Source organism: Pomacea canaliculata, linkage group LG12, assembly GCF_003073045.1.
Source record: "Pomacea canaliculata isolate SZHN2017 linkage group LG12, ASM307304v1, whole genome shotgun sequence".
NCBI classification, from domain to species: Eukaryota; Metazoa; Mollusca; class Gastropoda; order Architaenioglossa; family Ampullariidae; genus Pomacea; species Pomacea canaliculata.
This window is the reverse complement of record NC_037601.1, coordinates 15,873,201-15,898,348: the sequence shown is the minus strand read 5'-3', so window position 1 is coordinate 15,898,348 and position 25,148 is coordinate 15,873,201. Positions and strand designations below refer to the sequence as shown.

The 25,148-nt window shown below is 42.2% G+C and overlaps 4 protein-coding genes across 4 annotated transcripts; 1 reads left to right on the top strand and 3 right to left on the bottom strand.

Moving 5' to 3' along the window:
- Positions 1 to 1,735: 1,735 nt before the first annotated feature.
- On the bottom strand, positions 1,736 to 8,423 carry LOC112553221. Its single transcript, XM_025220305.1, has 12 exons — positions 8,057 to 8,423; positions 7,373 to 7,495; positions 6,986 to 7,190; positions 6,448 to 6,576; positions 6,024 to 6,118; positions 5,729 to 5,846; positions 5,404 to 5,493; positions 4,873 to 5,050; positions 3,857 to 4,048; positions 3,326 to 3,537; positions 2,579 to 2,759; positions 1,736 to 2,215 (listed from the first exon to the last, which is right to left on the bottom strand). Exons 1-8 carry the CDS (start codon positions 8,126 to 8,128, stop codon positions 4,962 to 4,964), a joined length of 921 nt encoding a protein of 306 aa, XP_025076090.1. The 5' UTR covers positions 8,129 to 8,423; the 3' UTR covers positions 1,736 to 2,215; positions 2,579 to 2,759; positions 3,326 to 3,537; positions 3,857 to 4,048; positions 4,873 to 4,961.
- Positions 8,424 to 10,261: 1,838 nt separating this feature from the next.
- On the top strand, positions 10,262 to 14,971 carry LOC112553220 (membrane-associated transporter protein-like). The gene is made up of 5 exons (XM_025220304.1): positions 10,262 to 10,393; positions 10,825 to 11,064; positions 12,094 to 13,259; positions 13,513 to 13,685; positions 13,983 to 14,971. Exons 2-5 carry the CDS (start codon positions 10,826 to 10,828, stop codon positions 14,199 to 14,201), a joined length of 1,797 nt encoding a protein of 598 aa, XP_025076089.1. The 5' UTR covers positions 10,262 to 10,393; position 10,825; the 3' UTR covers positions 14,202 to 14,971.
- A 1,149-nt stretch (positions 14,972 to 16,120) lies between these two features.
- On the bottom strand, positions 16,121 to 18,959 carry LOC112553403. Its single transcript, XM_025220597.1, has 4 exons — positions 18,805 to 18,959; positions 17,596 to 17,760; positions 17,234 to 17,356; positions 16,121 to 16,464 (listed from the first exon to the last, which is right to left on the bottom strand). The coding sequence occupies exons 1-4, from the start codon at positions 18,841 to 18,843 to the stop codon at positions 16,297 to 16,299; spliced, it is 495 nt and encodes a 164-aa protein (XP_025076382.1). The 5' UTR covers positions 18,844 to 18,959; the 3' UTR covers positions 16,121 to 16,296.
- Positions 18,960 to 20,671: 1,712 nt separating this feature from the next.
- On the bottom strand, positions 20,672 to 22,819 carry LOC112577045. The gene is made up of 4 exons (XM_025259950.1): positions 22,658 to 22,819; positions 21,853 to 21,957; positions 21,413 to 21,532; positions 20,672 to 21,002 (listed from the first exon to the last, which is right to left on the bottom strand). The coding sequence occupies exons 1-4, from the start codon at positions 22,700 to 22,702 to the stop codon at positions 20,838 to 20,840; spliced, it is 435 nt and encodes a 144-aa protein (XP_025115735.1). The 5' UTR covers positions 22,703 to 22,819; the 3' UTR covers positions 20,672 to 20,837.
- Between the last annotated feature and the right edge of the window lie 2,329 nt (positions 22,820 to 25,148).

Sequence of the window (25,148 nt, the reverse complement as noted above, 5' to 3'; positions counted from 1 at the left end):
GTGATGTGTGGAGTATTATCGAAAGATAATAACTAAGACAATAATAGAGGATTTGCATTGCTCATTTCCCCCGTGTTAAAATGAGACTGTAAGCTCTTATAAACGTTTTCCTCCCCCGCCATATCTTGCACGCTTGCACAGTAGAAGGATAGCATCTCACAGAGCACAAAGACTTAAGTGAGAAAAGTAGAATCCTATTGTCCTGTAGAGGGAAAGACCAATGAAGTATCCGAGATGTTGAATCTCTGCCTTCTAAAGTTCCATTTTTTAAAAGTTCAGGTCTACAATTATTAAATCAACGCTATATTTTGCTGTATGTATGACAAAAAAAAAAGATATCAATGTTTGTGACGAAATTCCAGTTTAAAATTACGTATATATGCTCAGCGGACTGTTTACCTCATGATAGCAAGCAACAAACAACACACACACAACACACACACACACACACACACACACACACACACACACACACACACACACACACACACACACACACACACACACACACACACACACACACACACACACTATTGCATATTCGGTTTCCAGTCCACCCAGCCGAACTCAGTTAAGCAACCACTATACATGCAGCTTTTGCAGTGTTTAAGTCTACATCTTACAGACTGTGGCATCAGACACATTGCAAGATAAATTAGCTGAAACACACGACACACAATCCACGGATCAAGGCAGGTAAAAGAGAGCTGGAACCAAGAAAGTATCGCACCCAAATGTCCAAACCATATATAAAAAGTTGGACCAACCCCACTTGAGGGCGCGAGGTGGTCCATACCGATTAAGTGTAACCTCCTCCTCAAACCCACACACATGACTTCATAGTTAACCAATAGTTTGCTGTCCTATTGTTCCAAACTGAGAATAAGTAGAACCCGGTGGTACACATTATGTGTGGATTGACAAATGTTATTAGAACTGGGGGCATGTTTGACTTTCCTTACCTTGAGGGAGTACTCTGTAAAGATTTCCGAGTAATTAAAAAAAGTAAAAATTAAAAAAGTCTGCAAAATTATGATGCACGTGAAACCAGAAAAGCTTAGTAAAACATTCAATGTCATAGACAAGAAACCTTCACTGACTGTAGGTACCATGATTACGTGAGTACAGATGCACGAAGTGGGCAAGTTACTAAAGTTGAGCATCATACCCAAAGCTCTATGTCAGAGAGTCAAGAGTTTCATGAACTAGTGACCCGACTGGTTCACCATGTCTAGGGCATAGCAAGGTAGATAGTCCACCTCTAACTCTGCTACCATTTACCTCCCTGATTAATCAGGTTCTCATTTCTGCTTGGAAAGCAGGTCGAGCAGGTCACACAACCTTCTGCTTAAGTTCTATTAAGTTCTATTAGGTACTCTTCTTTGTTATGATTAGTATTCACCCATTAGGATAAGGGTGAAGTTGCAAAGTGAAGAGTTTGAGTGAGAGAGTGTTGCTCCACCATCCTAACACAAGCCACAAACTGCACGTGCGACTGACAAATAAACACAAGTATATTTCTGATGTTATAGCTAAAAACGCCCTCTGGCTATTAAATAAATGAAATGCCCACAAAATGTCATGGACATCAGTTCCAGGATTTCGTAAAAAGTGCATGTGATGTCTGCAGGTTGTCCCTTCCGTGCACCAATACAGAAAATCTCTGTAAAGGTGGTACACTCTCCCTACTCCACCCTCATTGCAAGACCAGTTTATAGTAAGATGCTAACTTTTCAGCTGTTCAAAACTTTATTTGGAACAAAAATCCATTCATTTCTTTCCTCACGGTAATTAAGCAGTAACAAACTAAACAACTCCGGTGAAAATAAATGTAATACCCTACAATAATTGTTTGCGGGGAACATGTTCCACAAGTGAACAGCAGTAACAATCCTAAACTTTAACACAGAATTTCCCCGAGACCTTTTAAAAGCTTTTCCCCTTTGTCCATTCCATCATGCTATTAGTCTGATTACTAGCAACTTTTGCACCATAGAAAAGTTTGTTTTATATTTTTATTAACTGTTCTAAACTGGCCTTCAACGCTTCGCGTCGCAATAATTAGTTTGAACGAAGTTCTGAGATGGGTCACTTCCGGAAGAACGGACTTTGACGTCATCAACGGCGCACGCGTTTGTCATGCTGTCACTGCGTGGGGTGAAAGAAAATCGTCTGCGCAGGCGCGTCATGAAGGGCTCCCTGCCTGCAGCGGCACCTAGCGGAAAGAGTTTGAATGACTGGCGGGAAGAAATACATTTGTGAAAGGAAACGGTAGAAGGCGAGTATTTCCCCTTCAAACTATCTTTACTTCAACTTTCGTCCGCTGGCAAAAAAAAAAAAAAAAAAGTTTTCTGTTGATCTAATGAAAAGTATTTTTAAAAATTACACAAAAACTGTTTTGTTGGTGTTTTTTTCCCACTGATTATTCTATAAATCATTGAACGCTTATGCGTACAGATGAGAACAGAAATTAATAATGTAATCTATGAAACCTAATTTTCCACATGGACGGATTGTGGAAAGGGAACAGATAGATAAAAGCTGGAGTGAACAATGATACTGAGATGAAGGCGTCTACCTCCCACGTGAGTATCGTTGTTTCTGTCTGTCATCATCGCGCCAATGTTGGAGTCGATGTCGCCCTTGGCAAGCAGTTCTCCCCTTTGACTAAAGCCGAGGAAGCCCTCGTGGTCTTTGCCGTCTTGCTGAGTACCTCCGTCTGACTGTACTGAGGCTCGAGGCACTAAGAGGTGGCGACCCTGCCACAGACGTGAGACACAAGCTTCAGGACAGAGACTTTGGGGTGAATGGTTTAGGTTTTCTGGGGATCGTACAGGTAGCAGACAGTTGTAAAATGAGTCTTTATCCCCTGCTACTGTCTTTGCTTTGGGTATGTATGGATACGTGTGCAATTGCGGGTATGCTTGTGCACCCGAAAGAATGGAGAGCTGAACAGACAGACTGAAGGAGGAAATTTGCCCATACCCTTCCCTTAGAAGAAAACAAGAAAAATTAACACGAACCTTTTATGTACTGAACGACTTTAACCTTCCCTTAAAAATAAAATCTGTCCTCACGCACATCCGCTACTACAGAATAGAAGGCTAAAATCGAGGACAAGTTTGAACAATGTGAAGAATTTGTTGCAAAAACGAGATGAACTTCTGTCTAGAAGAATGCAGAGTCCCTTGACAGAAAGTCCAGTTCACGAGAACGGATTAATAAATGTGTCCGGGGCATTGATGCTTTACCTAAAAGTATACTCTCGTTACATTCACACTTCTTTATCTTCTTGTGGACTTTTCCCTGAACGTCCTTTACTCACACGATAAACTTCGTCATCGTAAAAATCGGTGTCGCTAATGTCGGTGGTATCGTTGTCGCTGCCGTCCACTGAACGACTTTTTCGCTGATTTTGGTCCAGCCGGCTGTACTTCCCCTGGAGTTTGTCCTTTACTCTGTCCTCGGAAAACCAGGAGTCCTCGGTGTAGTTGTCCTCGGAGTCATAGAAACATCGATCGTCTTCTTGAGGGCAGTCTGACGGACAAATAAGTCATAAATAATCCTTTTTTCTCAACTTAAGGACCTTCTATCCCGTATTTTAACGCATCAAACACACACTCAAGAAACTCTTAGACAAGGTGCTATGTTTTGCAAATTTTATGGACTAGATGTTCTGATAAGCGCACTCCAGAATAACCAGAAGTCAAGCTGCATTGCGATTGACCACCAAAAAATAAACCCAGCATAATAAACGAATAAAAGAATTGTGCAGGTGGTGATATGGTGAAAACATTAGTCTCATCGGCCATGGACAGACAGGAACAAGCCAACACCTACGTGCGTGTGTCGTCACCTGGTGGAAGGGATGAGGCGGCTGTCTGTTGACGGTCTGCGTGACGAGGGTCGCGAGGTCCGACACCTTGCCGCAGCGGTGCAGCGCTGTACCACCCTCATGGCACGCTCCGTTCAGCATCTCCTCCTGACGTGACAGATTCAGCTTCTCCAGCAGCTCGCCGCTATTCTTCGCCTGTTCTTGCTCCTGCTGCTGCTCGGCCCAGAAAACAAAGGTAGACAGCAAAAAAATCTTATATAGATATACCTCACCTTGGAACTGACGATCAGGTGTAAGAGTTCAGCGACTGGTTTCTGGAAATCTGATGGAGGAAATCGACAGGTGTGATGGGGAGGAACTGGTATGTGGAAGATTGACTTGGCTGGTTGGTTGTTTTAGCGGGAAAGTGCTTCCACCTTGAGGTGAATTTGTATTATGAGGGAAAACGGAGGGCAGGGAGGAAACCGCAGTACCCGTAGAAAACCCACGACGGCCGGCCCTGAGAACCGTTAGTAAACGTGGAGGACTGACACAATGAAAACATGTAGAGATGTGGCATGTAGAGAGGTTACCTCTACTAAAAGGTCTGTAATCTGAGGGCACATATACATACGTGACTTGCGTGAATCTGAAAGTTTATTTCAATATGTACATGTCCTCCGCATGCCCCTATACATTACAACCGTATAAATATATTACTTCCATACGTGTGCGTATGTATATATTATACACAGGTAGCTAACACATATGATGTTCGTGACTGTGCATACACCCTAAGGGCCTAGAATGTCGTGACACTGGAGCACTTTTGAGCGGGATGTTGCCACAAGAAAGCAATCTCATGTTACTAGTACCTTGACACCAACATATTGCTGTTCAACAGAATAACGTTTTCCACCAGAACAAACCTAATTAAAAAATAAACCTATACTTCTGCTCTCAGTCGTATCTGAACAGCATAGCAGTGGCATTCACGTGCGTGCGTGTGTGTGTGTCAGGTGGGAGGGTGGGAAGAGGACAGGGAAGGGGATCCCTACATATTTCAGAAGGTCTGTAGTGGCGGTGGCGGCTCTCAGATACACGCCAGGTTTTTGGAAGCATCACGTGCAGCTTCTCTTGCAACTCGTCAAACTGCTTCTGCTGCTTGAGGCTGGAGGCGCGATCGAAGTCGAGGGAGACGTTGAAAGTGCACATGCCCAGCGCGCTCTGCAACACCTGTCATCCATCAAAAGACCAGCGTCAGCGCACTTACGCCAACTCCTTAGTCATCAAGTCACCCGCAAGACAGTTCTTAACCCACTTTCCAATAAGTTTCAAAGTTTTATTTGATATGAAACTTTTCCAAACTTTGTCAAAATTTTTCAGTATTTGTCTGGTCAAAACGGCTTTTCAGCGTTCTCTTTCATCATTATGACGGTTTCTCGCAAGCACGAAGGCATTTCTGACGCTCCTCTAATATCATGGTGTATTATTTAAATTGTGTGATTTTGCCCTCCTAAACCGTCCAGTAGTGCTGGTCCACTTTCAACAAACAAGCATCATCTAGTCGCTGTCGCTGCTGGACTTACCTGAACCGGCCAGGTGGCGCTCCTGTTGCAGCAGGTAAAGGTAGTCTACAGTCTGCTCGCCCAACTGTTGCTGTGCTTCTGAACGGGGCTCTGTAGGCATCAGATATTGTAGACGACGTAGACACAAAACCTCGGGCAACGATTAAGACAATTCAGAAGGTTAAACACGCTTTCATCCACAATCACGCAACCAAAAGCTTTGTCTTCGTGGAGAAGGTAGTCAACGACTGGTCACACTTGTTTGAGGATGGTCGGTAGGCACGAGTATAGTAATACCTGGCTAAAAATGTACAAAGTACAAACACGGCGTGGTGTTTAGGTGTACCTGAACTTGTCAGCCACTCCAAGATCTTGTCCCGTTGCAGCTGGGTAAGGTTGTCCAGCGCATCCACCCACTCGCCTCGTGCCATCCTCCACTTCTCCAGGGTCTGTCCCATCAGTTTCTGGACACATAGCACAACTATTATGTCACGACAACCTACGCAAACAACGTCAACATTTTGAAAAAAGCTGCATATAAAGCTAGGAACAACTTGTTTAATGTATATTTACGTATGCATGTACGTACACGCAAGCATAAACTTATTTAAGTATGTCTGAAATATAACAGCAAGAGACACCATGGTGGCGTGAAGTTGACTGTCCAAGCTGCAGGTACGAAGTTCAGCAACCCGCAGCAAGTCTGCCGTTCGGAGCAGCTTCTCGGAAACTTCATCTGCACAAAGGTCCAAAAGCCCACAGATATTGTTGCTGGTGTAATTTTCAATCCATGTTACTAATCGCAATTGTAAATAGTATTCATTACCTTTGAAGCACTAGACATGGCAAACAAAAATTTATTTTGTAATACAAGTTTTAGTCTTCGACGAAATCTGATGTTTTATGTCAAGTTGTGACAGAAAAATCCGTCTGACATACATTACTGTGAATGCTCGTATGTGCACATAATGAAATCAAGAACAAAAGAATTAATTTCAAGTTTTCTTATTTTGTTTTCCACAACATATGTGATATATATATATATGAACATCAACAGAAGGCAACCTCTGAAGCTTCTGGCGCCCTCCACACTCAAACAACGTTCTCTGGCGATAAAGCTTTCCCCCAGGTTGCGCTCCATCTCTCGACAATTGCCCCTCCAATACAACTCGTGGCCGCGGGTCGACACAGCATCTAAAGAAAAAGAGCTTGGGGCCGTAGTCATGAAGCAAAGATGTAAGGTTTGCTAGATCCAGATTTGCTAGAAAACAGTCTGTAGTCATTTTTGTAGACTAATGTAATGCAGGATGGGGACTTCGACATTAAAGCTTAATATGTCCGTTGCTGAACCCCGAAGCGATTCTGGTCTCCTAAACTAGCCCTACAGATCAGGTGCACAATAAATTTATGACCTCAGTTTTAAAATAAAATAAATGCAATACTCGCCGTCCTCTCTACATAAAATGAAACATATCCCCAACTCTGAGCTTCATCCACAATCATGTCTGCCTCATTTTGCGTTTCACGACAAAACCATGAAGACAGGAGACATTTATCTGTCTTCCAGAAATTCTTTTCTCTTTTCACCTGCGGATGCCTCTACCTTGTTCCTGCCGCAGCAGCTCCTCCCGGGCTTCTAGTTCCTGGCTCTCGGCATGCAGGGCGACGATGCGGTGCTCCATGGCGCGGCACAAGGACTCCGCTTTCTCCATCGTAGCAGTGCAGCGCAGCGCCGCCTGCTGGACGCGCGGCATAACCAGTTCGTAGTCCGCCGCGAAGTGCTTGTCCTTATGCACGTCATGAATGATCTGCCGACAGTCAGGTCACAGGTAAGGGGTCACGTCAGCAGTCACGTGCCTTCCGGAAAAGTAGGAAACGTATTCTCTACCTTCTCAATGGTTTTCTTACGATTACAATAACATTAACCACACTTAACTTTAGCTGGATACCTGGGAGACTCTTACATGAAGTAATGATTTAAGGCACTAACCTGTCCAGTTTCTTTGCACGCAGCATCCAACGATTCAAACAACTTCCGGTGAAAATCTTCTCCCGGCAGGTCTTCGACGTCACGGTCCTCCACTCTGTGTAAGTCACTCTCTGATTTTCGACTCTGTTGCGAGAAAGCGAAACTGATTACAACAAAAACTAGGTTTCCCACATATGTTATAGATCTAGAATTACGTTACACGTTCATTTGTGTTTATTGATCATATTCATAAAATTCGCAATGCATTGTTTGATTTCCTATCGCAATCCTAATGCAAATTCGCGCTCAAGAATGACATTTTTTCCCCCTATTCAGGATTTTCATCTTAACGATTAAATTTTTAAAATGGTCCTTGATTGTTAACCCACACAACTGCCTTCTGGTTGGTTGTCATAACCAGATTAATCCACACAGAAAAAACTGTTCTTTTGGTTCTGAATACATCTGAATAGACCAACACTTTGATGCTCAAAGTACATCAAACTAGGGACAGTTAATTTCTGACATGTAGCGCCATTTCAATGACTATCTCCTACTACTGAACATGAAGTCCAAAGAAATTTGCTCTGCACATGCCTTAGAATAATGTTACAAGAAAACAGTTTCGTTCAGGTAAGTGATTACTCATCTACGCCTTGCGATTGTGATTTGGTCACCAAAAGTACGTCTAGAATTCAAGATTACCATTTTCAGCCTCTGCTGAACTCTTCCAAAATGGTCGTCTCTGTTGGTACTCCACAGCTGAAATCCCAGCATGCTTCGTGTTTGATGACGTACTTTCAAAGGAGCGATGACGTAAAAGTTAGCTTGACGTGTTTGTTTCTGTCAGCGCGAGGCAATGTTACGTGTTGTGACTTTTGGAAATTTTCAAAGATGGTCTACACGACTGATACAATCATGAGACAGCTTGTTCATTGCCTCACTGGTGATTTCGAAACAAAACGATAAGTTGATTATTTCTTTTTATTAATAACCACTTGCAGAAGTCATGTGTTATATAAAATAATTTTTGTGTGACCGACTGTTTGTGCTTTATTTACAATAAATGGCGTTCTCTCTCTCTCTCCTTTTCTCTCTGCCCATTTTTCTCTTTTTTTCTGGAAAGCACAACAAACTGCTGCGCAAACAATTATGACCACATCTGGACCATAAAACTTCCTCGGCCTTCCATTATTAATCAGCAGCTTACACACCCGTCCTCTTATAGGGAGATCAAGGCACAAGTAAAAATATTTACTCATCACCGTGAAGTATGCAGACACACCATGCTTTCCACCATAAGATGTACGTTACATGCCAATTAGACGGTAATAAATATTCATGAGTCCTGACCATCCATCGCAAAGGAAACTAATGCACCACAGTTACACAGTTGCTGGTGTGGCAAGGTAAGTGTCATACACCTGCTGAAAAGATATATATATTATTATAACCATACCCAATGATTAAAGATGTACAGTTTGCTTTGTGGATTAAGAAGAGTTCTGCTGATGAAAATTATTCTCTCTCTCAGCCGCCCTCCATCCACCTCCCACTGACCATTGTCACAATGATTTCCTACATTCCGACGTGAAAGTGCTTAATGGTGTAATGAATCTCAAACATAACTGACTTCACACACGCCGCTAACAAACGGCCATCTTTCCTACATCTGGATGACAGTATCCTCATTTCGGAGGGGTTTTTTTTCGTGAAGTTTTCGTCCTTCTCGACAAGAGAAGAGGACAGGGGGCGGCCTGGTAGTGTACCTTCATCTGAGGGCATGATGGCGGGAAAGGGAAAGTAGCTTTACTGACGGTACATGAGTCCAGATGGGAGATGGGAATGACTACATAAAGCTGACAGGTGGCGCACACAAGCATCTACGTATCTTGATGAAACGCTTGTTTACAGGGTTAGTCGGGCGGTCACGTGTGAGGCGGGGAGGGGTGAGAGGAGGGAGGCAGCAAGCAAATGCAGTCTAGCTTTATCGTCGGTGTGTATGACATTCATGAAGCGTTGTCACAGAAACTATCCAATCTGTCACCGAACATTTGGAGGACTTAAATATTTAGGTCAGGGTAGCAACTGGCAGGCGACGTGATATCACAAGATTTTCATAATTCCACCTCCTGCTCCATTTCTGTCATGGCGGCGGCGGTAAGGTGTATGTTCCATGATGGCTTTTGTTCGGATATTCTGAAATTCTCTGCCTTTCCGTTTTAGTTTTATTTCCTTTCCCTCTTCTCCCAGAGAGTGAAATCACAGACTGATGCAGTTTACTCTCTAAAAAATCATTTCTACGGTTTTCCCTCCAAACTCCACGTCACCAAACTCGACCTCAAGGCCTGCTTCCGTCCACATCTCTTGCAATAGAGGACGAGTGGGGCCCTCCCGTCTGCCTAGACTAAGAGTTGTTAGCCTACCTCAACCTGTCCTCAACCTGTCATTGAACGTTGCAGGACTCTCCAGTTTCAGCAGCTCGGCTTTTAACCAAGTCTCGCATCACTTCTTTGAAATTAAGGCCAATGAACCTTGAGTTAAGACCACCACGTGAACGTTACTGCCATCTGTTACTCAGCTGTAGTATGTGGAGTTTTTTTTTCAAGAGGGTGTTGATGGCCAAGGGTAGTGTGTTTGTGTAGGCGTGTGTCGTGGCAGAAAGGACAATGGCAGAGCAGTGTCGTGGCAGAAGCGAACGTACTATATCAAAAGACAGCGTTGCAGAAGGAAGGTAAACATAAGTTCTGTATCAGGGTTGGTAACGTGGCTTTTTCTACATGCTTGGTCTAGAAGAGAGTTACGTGCTTCTTTTTTGCTAAATGTAAGGTTTGAGAGACCTGATTAGCTTATTTCTCACTGAAGCTAGCAAATGTTAGCAGGTCTTTGATGACGACTTGGTGTAAAACGCCAACAGAACAACAACAACAACAACAACAACAACAACAACAACAACAACATCATCAACATCATCAACATCATCAACATCATCAACATCATTATCTTACGTGATAATACTACATCGTATTACTCCAGTAGCAGGTGAGTATCTGCATCACTGCTGAACATCTAACCATCTGTGCATTTAACTTTAAAACATATTCACGAAGTAATTATTGTTGTGACGTATACAGAACAGTTTACTGACCTTGCTTTGCGAAACTGTGTCCGCAATTGCGCTAAAGTGCAACGAAACACGCGTGAAGTAGGGGCGACGGGGGACTCGGCACTTCTAACGCCTCTGCTGATGACGTGATTTTACCTGTTGGCTGATAACGCAGGGAGAAGTACGCTACTCAAAACCAACCTTTGACACCAACAAACAAACCAACGACAAAATTCTGACGCCAACGGCGAGGACAAAGAGAGGATTCATCTTCTGTGTTGCTGTTGTTGTTTTGATAATGATGGTGATGTGGTAGTACAAAAGCCAGTTCTTGGTCAAGTAGGGCAGCAGACCTTGTCTTCCACAGGATGGTTTCTCTCTCATCTGGCGAAGCGGCCCAGCAGCCCGCTCCGTACCCGTTGTCCAAGCGCGTGCTTCTGTGCCTGGTGATGGTGGCTTTGGAGTCGTTCATCAACTTCGAGGAGATCTACATGCTCGCAATGCTCCAGCGTGTCCAGGTGCCGACCATCTTTGTGTCTACACCTGGAACTTTCTCCAGCGCCATCGGTGTCTTCGTCATCCCGCTCATTGGCTGGGCCAGTGACAGGTAAGGGGCCTGGAAACTGCGAGAAAATATCTCTTTTGTTGCGACAATGACAATGACCACATGTGGTCCAGGTGCAAGCATATGATAACGTTTACCTGAACTAATAATACAATGATGAAACTAAATCCCTCTGTTTGATACCAATTATCTTAGAACAGATGTGGACAATAGTGCTCAGATTATTCCTATCATGGACACAGAGATCGAGAAACCAATAAAAAATGAAAAAAAAAATAAAAGATTTTCAATAAACGACTGGTAGAAATGGCCTCAGATTGCTTGACTAACTGAAAAACTGTTAAACGCAGAAGGTACATTCCTTGTTGGCCACTTTTAACATTGTGTTCGGTGTTTAAATTCCATTTGAGCTCGCAATCAAAAATAGTTCCCAGCTACCTGAAAGAGTAAACAGCTTCAACAAGTTTACTGTGTATCACACTGGGAGCAACAAAATCCTCTTTGACTCTCTTAAAGTCTATATTAACTTCGTTTCTTTTGTCTACATTTAACTCCAGAAAGGTCTTGTCGCACCACTGTACAACATTTGTTAAGGCATTACCAGGCTCTTTCACATGTTCCTACAAAACAGTCAACAATGCAGCAGCATCAGAGAACAATGTAGCTATTCTCCTCCGTACTTCTGCAGCTGTCAGTGTACTTTATAAACAACAAGGGTGATAGACAACAGCCTTGTGGGCAGCCAGTGGTGTAAGAATAATTACTGTTAACATACACCCTCTGGTTTCAACGTTCTTTCGTGAGAAATAAGCAGTGAACTGAGATCACTCCTTAAAGCAGCATTTAACCGAAATATCTCCTTGAAACAACAGCAAGAAAGATATATTCAACAGCCGTAAATAGCCGTTGCCGACATCCCCCTTCATTATGGTCATAATTCATGAGAAAGTGGCACATCTCATGATCTTCACGCCTACTCTACAATGTTTGTTCTGAAAATTATTCAATAACTTTACTTGTTTTAAAATATTTTGACATAGAATCTTGCTTACTTTTTATATTTATTCTCAGGTTTTTGTGCTGTCCATCTCTCGGTCAGAAGCGTCCTTTTGCTGTTCTCACCCTTTTCATCAGCGTCGTCGGTTTGTGCTTGACACTCGCTGTCAACGTCCTCACGCTGTACACGCCTCCAACACCAGGAAACGTAACAACCACTGCATCGCTTGACCACGTCGACAATCAGTCTCTGTTCCTAACCTTACCCACAGTCGGTCGTTATAACATCAACGATCATGTGCCAGATGCTCTTCCGATCTCTGGTTCAGGAAGCACTAACCTCAGTGTACCACTCAGTGCCGAGGTAATAAATTCAAGCACGTACGCCAACAGTACGCAAACGATTGATTCTTCAAACACAAACTTCATCTCAGCTCTGGGAATTCTCGGCATCCTGGGTTTCACCGTGGCAGACCACGGCTATGACTCCAGTTCGTCCACTACTAAAGCTTACATACTGGCCGTCACCCCTCCTTCCCAGCATTCATCTCTTCTGGTGACGGCGACCCTCGGAGGCGCCATCGGGGGCTGCATCACGTCCATGCTGGGGTTCGTGGAGCTGAGCGGGATCTTCCCTTCCTCCCTCGGCGACGCCATCTTAGATCACGGCGCGGCGCAGTGTCTCGTCCAGAATGTCGTACTACTTCTCTCTGTCCTCATCTTCGGCTTCTGCAGCTTGGCAACTGGTTCAGAAGCCGTCCAGAAGAAAAAGACCGAGCACTCGAGCTTGACCAGCGCCACCACTGCTCCACACTCAGAGACCAACTTCTCCAAAGCCGAACCCGTTGCCCCCAACGTCCTGTCAGAGTCAGGTGATCAGGGTCGCCCTTCTCTTCTGGTCAGCAGCGACAAGCAAAATCTCTCCAGCAGGTCAACGAAAAAGCTTAAAAGACCCTCTTCTCAGCTTGAGACTGCAAAGAGCTTTTGGAAAAGACATAGAAAAATGGTTTTTCTTTGCAATATGACATTCTTTAGTCTGGCAGCTAACTACGCCTACTTTGTCTACGTAACCAATTATGTAGCAGAAGTCATATACGGTGGTGACCCCTATGGATCGTCAGACAGCTCTGAGTATGCACTGTATGTAGAAGGAGTCCACATGGGATCTTTGGGAATGTTGGCTTTTTACTGTCTATACGTAGTCTTCAATATTTTCCATGACAGGATTCTGAAAATAGTCAGTAAGTAGAAGATTTTTTTGATGACACTTTGATAATTTTAAATTTATGGTATCGGATCAAGAAACATCCTTTTTAACTAAATTAAAAATTGGAGATGAAGATGGGAAATATTTAGTATTTAGGATAAATATCCGAGTGGTATGAAAACTAAAGCTTTCCGTTAAAGTTAATAACAGTTCATATTGTACAGCAAGAAGTTCCATAAGGTAATTTTCTCTAGACTACTTTACCCAAACCTCTTTTTGACCCACAGAAATGAGGTCAGAGTACCTCCTGGCTTGTATAGTCTGCGGAGGTATAACTCTGACCTTAGCCTTCACCAGCAACATCGTCGTCTTCTTCGTCAACGCCGTCACCTTCGCTGTGTTCCGGTCCGTGGTGTACACGATTCCTTTCATTCTGGCCAACAGCTACACGCACCAAGAGGTGAGCCGTGCCTGTGCGCATGTCTGCACGACCATCAACATTCAGACTACTCAATGCCCCATCTTGTACCTTCCCAGACCCCGCTAGCAAACTTTCTTTGCATGATTTAGTTGTTGTTGTTGTTTTTTTGCGTGATTTACGGAAATTTCTACAGGAAAGGCTTTTATCTGTAAGATACATACATAGAATTGCGATATTTATATGTTGCCCTTGTAACTTACTTTCTACCATGAGATGGCATTTAATGATTTCCCTTGTGACTATGGAAGTCCAGTAACACTTATACATCTGTGCAGAAGTCAGAGACTGACCAACGAGAAGGATGGTCCTCATCACCTGTCCACGGGCTCTGCCATGGCGGCGGTGTCAGCCATGATTCCTGCCAGTTATTTCTTGGTCAGTCTGTGCATGGGTCCCCTCATGGAGTTGACAGGGAATCCGGCCATCCCTATAATCATTGCTGGGTGTATGTGTCTTATGGCTTTCCTTTCTGCATTCTTTGTTTCTTTTGTTTGACAGCATGGTGCAGCAGCGACTTACGTTCACATCTTTTAATCTTTCTGTTATCGAGATATCTTGATGAGGACATGTAAGTGTTAATGGAAGAACAATCAAATTGAAATACTCAGATGACTTTCTGTAGAACAGTCTTCCTTCACACTTCCACTGAAACCTGTCAAATAACAACCCGCATCTGTGTACATTTAATCTAACTTTCCCTTTTGTTTTATTACAATGACTTTGCTTTGGTGTAGTTTTTTTTTTTTATTTTTTTTTATAATTTTAATCGAGGTATAGTTATAAAACTTCTACCTACTCTTGTAAATACAGATTTGTCACTCTCTCTTTCACTGGTCTTTTCATTCATTCTTTAGCCAATGTTCCGCTTCAACATACTAAGCCCTTCTTTAAACTATTTTTCTAGCCCCTACATCCCTACATCCCCCGCTCCTGTCACATCCACTCATAGTTTATATACATACACACATTGACTAGCACATATGTATACATAGAGAACATTCTGATAACTGCTGCGATACCCTGGTGGTGTACATGAAAATGTATGTGCGAAAATTTGCCAGATGAATGATGACTGGACATGAGAAAGATCTACAATGTTTTTAGGAAGAGCTTGGCCGAAAATAGTCTTTGGATACTTGACTTTTGTGAAAAAGCTGGAGAGGTGCTAGTGGAAGGCTGGATGATTGTTATCTGTACCTCGAGGGTCAAAGGCCCTGTTCCTAACCAAACTTGTTATATTCTAATTAAAAAAGAATTTTTTTGAAGGACGCTGAATCTTTTCTTTGTATTCATAATGAGCAACTGTTCTCCGTCGGAGTACACGTGGACCTTTGACATGCGGAGAAAACAATATTATGTAAGGTACCTCCTGTTTATGTACGGTTCTTGGAGTTAAGATTGAAGAAGCACAAACAGTTCACACTTGCTCTGTTGAAATTATCATTTTATCCCAAATATATCGTTCAGACATGACGAGCATCTAATTAGTGTCTAGACTGACACAACCTTAGAGGTGAGCCCGGATACAAGTATTTATTAATAATAAAAAATACATGCTTGATTGCGTTCCATATACATGTATACGAGAGTGTGTTTACCTCAGAGTTGCAGTATAAAAGATCAAATTAGGACGCAAAATAAAATGAGGTTTAGTCAATTCTCAGAGACAGTTTCACTTTTAACAAATGTGAACCCTGAATTGATGGTTTATGACTTTTTCATTATTATACCATGCAAGTGTGCTCGCACGTACGAGTAAGCAAAACTTTACGTCCTGTCAAATACTCAGCATGTGATTACACATCTACGTGTACACAAGGACTTTAGGCGTAGCGGTTATTTCTATTTACTGTTATTTGTACCACGAGAGCCAAGTTGTTGACCGAACTGGTTGGTGTTATTTCTTTTTAATTTGAAAGGGCGTTGTATCTTTTCCTTGTGTTCGAAATAAACAATTGTTTTCGGTTAGAGTATGTATAGCGCCTCATTGTGATTGTGAGGATGGTCGTTGTTAAATCAGCTGTAGGTCGGCAATAGGCAAACAAAATAAAATGTAATAGAATGTATTTTTGTATAGTCGAAATGCTTGCTTCCTGCATGGTGCGTTTTTTTTTAAACACAATCAATCGGAATTAATATCTAAATCTTTCTCCCCAACCCTCTACACACACTTCTTCATTTTGTTTCCTTCTTTCTCGTGCTATCTTCCTCCTCACTCTAATTCTCTCTGTGTCAATCTTACACGCGCGCGCTCACACAAACAAACAAACACGTCTCTCTGAATGTTTTTCTTAACAACTTTTTACACATGATTGCTCCCCTCAAACATAATCTTCTGCTAAATAATTTGTGCTTCACTTTGAAGCAGACAAGTGAAGGGTTACTGCTTCAGTCTTCATTAACGCTGACCTGAATAATGTTAACGAAAATTTTATTTCTGACATAGTCTGTGTATTCTTTAGGTAAACACACAGGAAATTATGTAGAAGCCCACAGTTACTCTCGAATGTTTTAGTTACACAAAGACACAAGCGTGCTTTTGTGAGAAGTCCACAGTGGTCGCTGAATGATGGACCTGTCTGTGTGTGGCTTATGGCGCTGCTGTCGTCAGGAAGGAGGGAGAGTAGTAGATCTGGTAGGTCTGGTGACCACGGCAGTCCTGGGCCCCCTCAAAGTCCTGGTACGTGTCCGCCAGCTCCTGGGGTGGGATCTCAATCTGACTGTGGCTCGGGTTGCGGATTATGGCGTAAATCTCTTCCTGCAGACAACAATGAACGCTTGGGTTAGTACTTTACTGGGGTTGTCGCCCCCGACGGGAAATTATCTCCCTTTCACGTTAAACCGATGCATTGTCAGTCTGGTAGGTCTTGTCCCCCACTTCAGACAAAGTTTAGTTGGTTGGAGCTTTGCCTGGTGGGTTGTGTTGGTGAGGATGATAAGCATCCACCCGCCTATTTATAAAGGATGACGAATATATGGCTAAGGCTTGTGTGGGGAAATGACATACTGTTATAAAGTAATGACAAATCTTTATTTACGAGTGTAACAGAATAAGCAAAGGTTATGCTTTTTTTACATCTACTCCTTGGACTAAGTATCAAAATAAAAACTTTACATTTCATCAAAAGAACTAAATAAAAATAGAAATTATGATATGTACTAACATGGTGGTTGTTAAATAATGGACAGGGTTATTTTTGTTGGTTAGAGGACTGGCAACATGTGATACATGTTTGCTTTGTCCTTGTGAGTAAAAAGACCATTAACCTGGCTAGAAAGCGTCTGTAGGGAATCAAAGGGTTTGGAAAAGGTGTTGACTGAGTCCCCCTTTGAACCTGTACAGACTAGAGTCCGTTCTTTTGACAACTGGTGGGAGGCTGTTCCAAAGAACACTGTCTGAATGTTTCAGCCTGGTCTTGAATAGGTCAATTCTCGGTAGGGGAATATTGAGCTTGAGAGACCCTCTTATCATGTTGACAGAAAAGATAGTACAAAGTCTAACCAAGGGTAAGAATTATGGACTGTACCGTGATCTTGTTGATGCTGGCTTGCTCTTCCAACAAGTGGTCCCAACTGTGGGAGACGATTATTAAGTAACACAGTTTAGCCGTCACTGGCTGGTCTTTGATGAAGAGGAGAAGATGCTGAGTCTGTCGAAAAGATTTAAGTGTCAGAAACAGTATGCTGATTAGTTAAAAGTGCAGATAACCGGGATGATGACCTGTATATGAAGACTAACTGCTAAAGGCTATACAGCACGAACAATACCAACATTTTTTAATAGTTTGTCGATTGTATTTGTCAACTTCGTGTCTAATTAGACACTTAAATGTCACGGTCTGTTGGACCAAGGTCCCCAATTATTAACCGTGCCAGTAACGGCCATTACCCCGGCATGATGATCTTCTATCCTCCACCCGTGGTAAGTGTCAATGGAACCGCTGTCGGTGACGTTGGTGCCATTGACTGTGCCAGTTCCGGTGCCAGTGCCAGGCATGCGGTCCAGCAGCTCCCTCAACTGCTGCAGAAGCTCGTCGATCCTCCCACGCTGCGCCTGCAACAATTGACGTCATCGTCAATACTGGCAACAAACGGCAGTGGATTGACTTTGTTCTGAGATATGTATAGACACCTTACCCCCACACTATATTCAAGAATTCCCTCAAAACATTTAAAAACATTTATTATTCAGTCACTTATACAGTACAAGCAAGTCTTGGACTTTCAGTAAAACAAGATCTTCTTCCCACATCAGGGCCGACTATACAACAGCACGAGCTGTTAAAACCAGCGACGGTTGGTAAAAAGCTTAAACAAAGATCAAACATCAGATGTACAACAACAACAGCTTCTACACCATCTGGTCCACAAGTAACATCGTGACACATTCACAAACACATCATCAGTCGTATTCTTATTCATCACAATACTGAAAACAACTGACAGTGTGAGGGCACATTGATGTGCGTGCTGAAAACAACTAAAAAAGAATTGAGGGTGACAAACGTATGAGGGACAAAGAAAGAATCGCTGGCCCCTTCATCCGCCAATGTCAACAAAACCAAGTTATTCTCATTATATTCTCAACTATCATATTCTCAATACGGCAAAATGTTACAATACTACATATAGCTTACTGCTCCGACTGTAGCAACATTAATAAATACAGTCAACTAATTTTTTCGGCCACATTGCAGTCAGATGTGTTGTTATTTTCTTCCTCTGTTTCATATTCAATATATATTGGTGTGGCGGAATCTGGTATTTGACAATTTCCACACGCCTAAGTCCACCCCTAATTATATTTATCGTTTGTGTGTGTTGTTGAGTATGTTTTAGTACAAGCCCAAGTACATATCAACTTATAATATTCCCTTACAACAACTGATTTTAGCAAAATGATTTACTAAACGAACACGATGAAATCACATATTTTCCTGTAATAACTTGTGGACTTTTTACCTGGACCATTAAAAACAATCTTGCAAAAAAAAAATAAAAAAAATACAGCATTAAAAGAATAATCAAATACTCAACACAACAGCTTCAGCAACGTTTGCATATTTTTGAGAACCAATAAACCAATAAACTGGCTTACCAGAGCGACAACAACGAAGCACAGAATAAACCACTTCATCTTGGACAGTGAACAAAGTTTAGGCGGCTGACTGTTCGTTCACAGGCCTTTTAGCTGCCGCGGTGACCTCCGCCCCTGTGACATCACTTGGAGTCACTCCCTTGCCACACCTTCCTTATCAACGTCTGCAATCGCAGGAACTTTTTTAGTGTGTATGATGATGGGTGTATGCACTACACTACCTTGAGACCATGCGTGATTTGTCAACCTCCTGTACAATTATTTATAGCAGTTAGATAACAGTGTTGCCCGGTACCTTTGAGACAGATGTTTGGTTTCAGTAAAGGAGCGAGACCGAAAAAAAATATTAAATAACCGAGATTGCATGTTGTGCATGCACAGACGCATTAAAACCAACAAGAACAACACACACACACACAGAGTGAAAAATAATTTAAAGCAATACTTTTTTTCAAGTTTTTATTACGACTTCTCTTTAACACAAAATCCTTTTCTTCCAGCAACAATAATTAATATGAATATAAGTATAATTCCAAAAAGAAAGTAAAGAAAGTAAAAATAATAAAATGAAGGATAGAAGGATGAAAAAGAGTTGTATCAATTCTTTTATAAACTGTCTGACAATTCGACATAAGAAACACAAGGAACTAATTTAAATATGAAAGACAAAGGAATGACCTTTGAACCAGTTTCACAAACATCTGGCGTTCCTTACGCAAAGGGTAACATTGTCCTCAGAAGCCTTGCCTGGTTCTTATCGGGCTCGGCGACAGTCATTTTTTTTCTATCGCTTTGTACGTACGTAAACACTCACGCACGCGCACACACACACACACAAACACACACACACACACACAAACATTTACACATTTCACACACACACACACACATATATACATATATATTTGCAAAAAAAGGAATCCACGTTATTCTCATTTTCAAAGTCTGCTGTGTGCGTGGTTTCTGAAAACGTTCTTGTTTCTGTAACCACCACATTATTTATCTAGTGTCCTTTAACATCTGAGAATCTTGCAGGTTGCAGAACTGTTCTCTTATCTGTCGCAGGGTCTTACAATTTTGTTCTGACATCAGATGCATCAGTTAGATCCTAGTGTCTACACTTAGTTTTGCTTTCCATCTTGCACGGAGTTTTAATGAGTTGGACTTTTTATAAAGCTTTTAGCAAGACAAAGAAACAAATAACAAGGACGCATGTAAACACCAACACACTTGTACATCGTAGGCCGTATTCATAAAGAGAAAGTCGTTGTTCAGGGTTTAAATTTGGGAAGTAAAACTGTCACCGTAGTTACCACGTACTGTCCAGAAACCCCGGATATTATGTTATTTAACGCATTGACGTCATCTGGACTCCACTTTATAACCACAGAGACAAAACACTTGATTTACCCGAGACACCATTTACCCTGTCTTCGTGAATACGCCCCCTGTATCAGTAACTGGCCTTACGTGACAGTAGTCATCACGTCACAACGTCACAACATCACAACGTACGTCCTACAGATAACGTGAGTAAAATTCACTTCAAGAGTTCGGCGATAAGCGCCCTTCAGTTTCTCCCAGTGTGCATTGCGACAGCTTCTTCGCTGGTTTGGGGGTAGAGGGAGGGTTTGGTTGGTGTGCATGCAGTAGTAGCTGCATGTGTAATTGTAATGTTCGCGGGATGTAGCAACCCCGCAAAAAAACTGAGGTGAGTGATGATACGAGTGTATTGTATTCCCTTATCCCTTCACCAGCTCGTGCGCGTGGCCTCCTCGCCCTTCCTCCTTCCGCTATCTCGCTCAATGGACAGCCTTCCATCCATCCAACCAACACGCATACATACATAGGTACATAAAACAAAACGTTTACCATATTCTAGTATTCTTTCATTCCCATTCGAGATGAAGATAGCCACATTTAGTATATATAAAAATATACATATACGAATTTTTTAATAAAAAAGCATTAAAAGTTAAATCTGATCATCCAAGCTGTTGAACTCGTACTCGACCCTCACTGGACTCGTCCTTTCACGCAGATGAACCCAAAGCGGAGGGGACGTATCGCACGACGTAGGTTGCATGCCCTTGGCACTCACGCGCCGCCTGGAAGTCTTGGTACGTGTCGATGAGGTTACGGTTTTCAAGAGGAGCAACTACTTCTGGGGCATTCTTGGCAAAATCGCTCATTTCCTCCTGTAAATGCATATGTAACAATCGCTGAATAATATTCTTATGTGGACATTGTGCATTATTTATCTATAACATGAAAAACACATTATCTATAAAATCAATGCTCCCACGTGATGAGTCAGAAAAAAGTGAGAAGAGTTTCTAAATATACCGCTGACATAAATAAATTCCTTTATCGACTTTCCTTTTTCATCTTTCCTGCAGCCCATTCCCATGCGCCAGGCTAAAGATGCTTTAACGAGTCCTAACCGCTCGAATACCCTTCCCAAAAACAGAGATGAGGTCTCTAAACCTCACTCCCCAATGACCTAAAAGGTCAGGTGACAATTTTTACCTTACTCTACACTCTCACACAACTCCTATAGGTGTACACGGCAACATGACTGACACGACACAACGTGAGTTCCGCTCACCGCAATCTGTAGCAGGGTGTTATGATTGCTTAGCAAAGAATCCCAAGAATGGCTGATGGTCACCACATAACAAATCCTCTCCTCTGGGTTGTCGTCGATGAATAGGAAGAGGTGATGGTCCTATAAAAAAACACATGCAAAATTCAAACCTAGCATCACAAAGTCTCTTCTTCTGTCCATGCCTGCCTACTTCATGGATATTTAGTGGTGATGGTGGGGAAGATGATGTTATCGCTAATCACGAAAACCTTGACTGCACCAGTGAACAAAAAAATCTGTTGCATCCTACCGATTTCATGGTAAATTTCAATACTCAGATGAAGTGATCGTAAGTAATAATTGTGTGTGTGTGTGTGTGTTTGTTTTGTTTTGTTTTTGCTTTTTTCGGCAGAAACTGCTCAAGCAACCGTCATAAACAGGTCTATCATAGCTGAACATACCCCTCCATGATGACTTTCCACTCTCCAGTTGCTGGGAATGAGTTTCTTGATCTCGGTGAGCAGGGACATGACGTGCATCATCTGTGCAGGTGACATGGTCTGGGCCTGTGATGTGACAGACAGGGTGAGTGCACTAAAGGTGGTACGTGTGTCGGTCCAAACAAACATTTGACATGAACGGCGTGTACTTCACTCGTGAACGCAACTGCAGGCGCAGACAAAAGTATGCACCAACTAAAGACATCGTGACAAGAATTTTAGCTTTTATTAAATAATTTGTTATTATTGTATAGACACTTGTAAAATACGTTGCGAGGGGTTAACCCTGATGTAAGTAAGAAATGGGTTACAGAGGAGTATCCATCTGCTTCTCTCACAGCTCTCGATGATCAGCCTCACTGACAGGCACTTGTTTGCGATTAACACACAACTATGACCGGACTTGTGAAGGGGATATCCCTACCCATCCCTATTCCCTTGGAGTTTTGGGTTTGGTTGTTTTTTTTTTTGTTGTTTTTTTTTTTGTTGTTTTTTTTTTTTTTTAAGTCCGCTCAGTACCCACAACCCCTAACAATCTCTCTATAGACATTAGTTATTATCAAGCGACCCCTCTAGGTCTTTGTCTGTTGTGACAGGACGTCTCAACGCTTCCAAAACGAACCTTGAGATAAGGTTACCTCTGCGTTATAATTACGGCCCCAGAGATATTGTCCTTTCCGAATCAATGCAAAAAAATAAGAAAAAAAGTATTCAGTGGCATCGTTTTGAAGGTTTTAATCTCGACCCCTTTAATTAAAGTGCTTACCGCAGCAAGGGCGACCAGAATCCCTAAAGCAAGAACGAACCTCATCTTGAATCAGTGCAATTTGTTGAACACAGGAATTTCCTTTCAAACTGATTTATATTTAAGATGTCTCGTGTACAGCTGCGCTCTTTTCGGGGCGGAGCTTCTTTTGTGAATTTTGTTTTTGAATTGTTACGAATCTCCCAGGTCAAGGATATGTGGCATGGCGTGAAGGCTTCCAAAGGGGGAGTAGGACATTTGATAAGGAGCAGAGCACCGCGATTGTCTGCAGTTGCAATCAGACTATCAGCTTTTCATCACGTTTCTTGGATGAGGAGGACGCAGTCTGGTCGCCACCACCTCCCCCACAAACCCCACACACTTCCTCTCTCTCTTATTCGCTGCTTCACAATGTTGATCCAACAGTCGTGATAAATTTTAAAGGCATTTAGACAATTTGTGTAATGTAGCGAACCAGAACGTTTCAAGACATTATCTACTGATACTAAAGTACAGCGCAATGTTGTATTTTAACAGAGTGATTAAAAGGCAGACATAACAACTTAATGAATATGGCGCCTCAGCCATGACAACAACAACAAAGAATGAAAAGAGCGACCAAAGTAGTTAAAAAGAAACAGAGAGACAGAGGGTGGAATGGGGTGGCAGACACTCCCTGCAATAACCTAAAAATAAAACGTTGATCGCGAAATGCACTTTAAGTGAACACTAACAGTATAATTGGTCGAAAGAGTTTTTAAAATTAAATTTCAAACTTCTCTGTTTTATTAGCTTATGTCTGCGAAAGCTGACCATAGAATCTCGTTTATCCGCTAGGTTTTTAATATATATATATCTTCTGAAATAGTCAAATTCAGTCAGCATGTAAAACTATGTGATTTCAGCTCCATCAGTTGTTGTTCGAAGTTCTGTGTCCTTTGAAACTAAATTGTACTTGAAATGTGCGACCTTCCCCGTCAATGACGACTGGGCCCAATGTCACTGAAAAGTTCAACTTGTTATCAGGGTAGAGTCGCTTATAGGTCAGGTTACTGGAAGCCGAACCCAGCGTTTGACCAGAAGAAAAGTACGGTTGTTCCCCTAGCAACAAGGTTGGCACGTTCACGCGCTGATCTTGCTGAGGCCAGATGCAAAACACATCACTGACTCTTGAGGGTGGTTTAAATTGCTTTCATAATAAGAACAACTTTAATCCTTTGACTCCTTCACGCTAAGCCATCCAGATACTATGTATAGCTCTTCCTCTGGTTCCAGACAGCTATGCCCCCCTTTGATTCCTGCCCTTTTGTTTTTCCATGAAGCTACTTCGCCTTCAACTCTTTTCTTTCTAAATATATCCCACATAAACTGTAATAATTAACTTAGTTTGTTCATATGTATAATATTGATGTCGACTCATTGGACATTGCCGGAAAGCTCTTGGCTAGAAATACCCGTCAGGGCCTTGAATTCGATAACAGACTTTGCAAGCAAACTGTATAAGGGTGGGATATCTGTATATATATAGTCAGCTGAAAATCTCTGTGATTTCTGATCTTTTTCATTTTATTCTTTCAAATGTCGAATATCTTTCCCCAACAGTTTCTTAGGTTTAAACACGTTTGTTAGTAGGAGACATAACCTGGAGGTTTAAAGATTTAGTATTTGTTGTAATGGACTTTCTAGCACGCAGTGCTCTTCCATGCAATCGCCTGAAAATGAAACTCTGAAGGCAAAACATCGAAATCAGAAGCATTTTGAAAATTTTCTGATTAAGATGTGTGGAACGAGGACTGGGGTAAAGGGAAGTGCCCCGAACGGATCTTACAAAGGGAAACAAATCGGTTTTTAAAGAGGAATCGATAGGACACAACTTGTCTCCCTTGTTGAAACCCAAATTTGATAATATACAGTGGCGTAGGAAGATGCTCGGTTTTGGGATGGTGGTGGCCACTGGTGGGAGGACCAACTCTTTGCTGACAATGAACGACGTTCACATTCTTGTCCCCTCAGTATCTTTTTTGAGGAGGAGGCTGAGTCCCTTGCCTCCCCTTCGCCCTGGTTCCTACGCCGCTGAATCAATTGGAATCCCTGATTTATCTTGTCAACTCAAAAGTTATCAAAAATACTCGCTTAATTGTCGGGACACTATAGTGATACCTGTTCACAGGGCTGGGAGTCGGTGGTTTTCTCAGGATACTCATGTTTCCTCCCCATTATCCCAATAGTGTGAAATCTGCTCAAGGTGGAACCACCAACCAGCCAAAGGTGTCTAACAAAAAGCTAATTCTTAACGAGTGCTATGTACTCGATTTCAAATAAAATAATACGGAGATACGTGTATGCGATTTGAACAAAAAAGATGATCGTACAAGAGTAGAACTTAAAGCAACGGATAAATTTCAGAAGGGATATAGGTGCTATAAACAGTGTAAGATGAAGTCGTCACGTTACATTCAGGGATAGTACTTTGTGAACAGATGTTTTCAGAGAACTTGAATGTAGCCTTCAT

Bases quoted from the DNA above. Each gene is read 5' to 3' on its own strand.
- LOC112553220 (XM_025220304.1), top strand. From the start codon at position 10,826: ATGGTTTCTCTCTCATCTGGCGAAGCGGCCCAGCAGCCCGCTCCGTAC. The intron at 11,065-12,093 runs GTAAGGGGCCTG...ATTTATTCTCAG, and splicing joins ATTGGCTGGGCCAGTGACAG to GTTTTTGTGCTGTCCATCTC. The intron at 13,260-13,512 runs GTAAGTAGAAGA...TTTGACCCACAG, and splicing joins CAGGATTCTGAAAATAGTCA to AAATGAGGTCAGAGTACCTC.
- LOC112577045 (XM_025259950.1), bottom strand. From the start codon at position 22,702: ATGAGGTTCGTTCTTGCTTTAGGGATTCTGGTCGCCCTTGCTGCG. The intron at 21,533-21,852 runs GTATGTTCAGCT...GTTTTTTTATAG, and splicing joins TGGAAAGTCATCATGGAGGG to GACCATCACCTCTTCCTATT. The intron at 21,003-21,412 runs GTGAGCGGAACT...ATGCATTTACAG, and splicing joins ACACCCTGCTACAGATTGCG to GAGGAAATGAGCGATTTTGC.
- LOC112553221 (XM_025220305.1), bottom strand. From the start codon at position 8,128: ATGCTGGGATTTCAGCTGTGGAGTACCAACAGAGACGACCATTTTGGA. The intron at 5,494-5,728 runs GTACACCTAAAC...TGATGCCTACAG, and splicing joins GGAGTGGCTGACAAGTTCAG to AGCCCCGTTCAGAAGCACAG. The intron at 5,051-5,403 runs GTAAGTCCAGCA...GATGGATGACAG, and splicing joins GCGCCACCTGGCCGGTTCAG to GTGTTGCAGAGCGCGCTGGG.
- LOC112553403 (XM_025220597.1), bottom strand. From the start codon at position 18,843: ATGAAGTGGTTTATTCTGTGCTTCGTTGTTGTCGCTCTG. The intron at 17,357-17,595 runs GTAATGGCCGTT...TCTTTTCGACAG, and splicing joins TAGAAGATCATCATGCCGGG to ACTCAGCATCTTCTCCTCTT. The intron at 16,465-17,233 runs GTACAGTCCATA...TGTTGTCTGCAG, and splicing joins CCAGCATCAACAAGATCACG to GAAGAGATTTACGCCATAAT.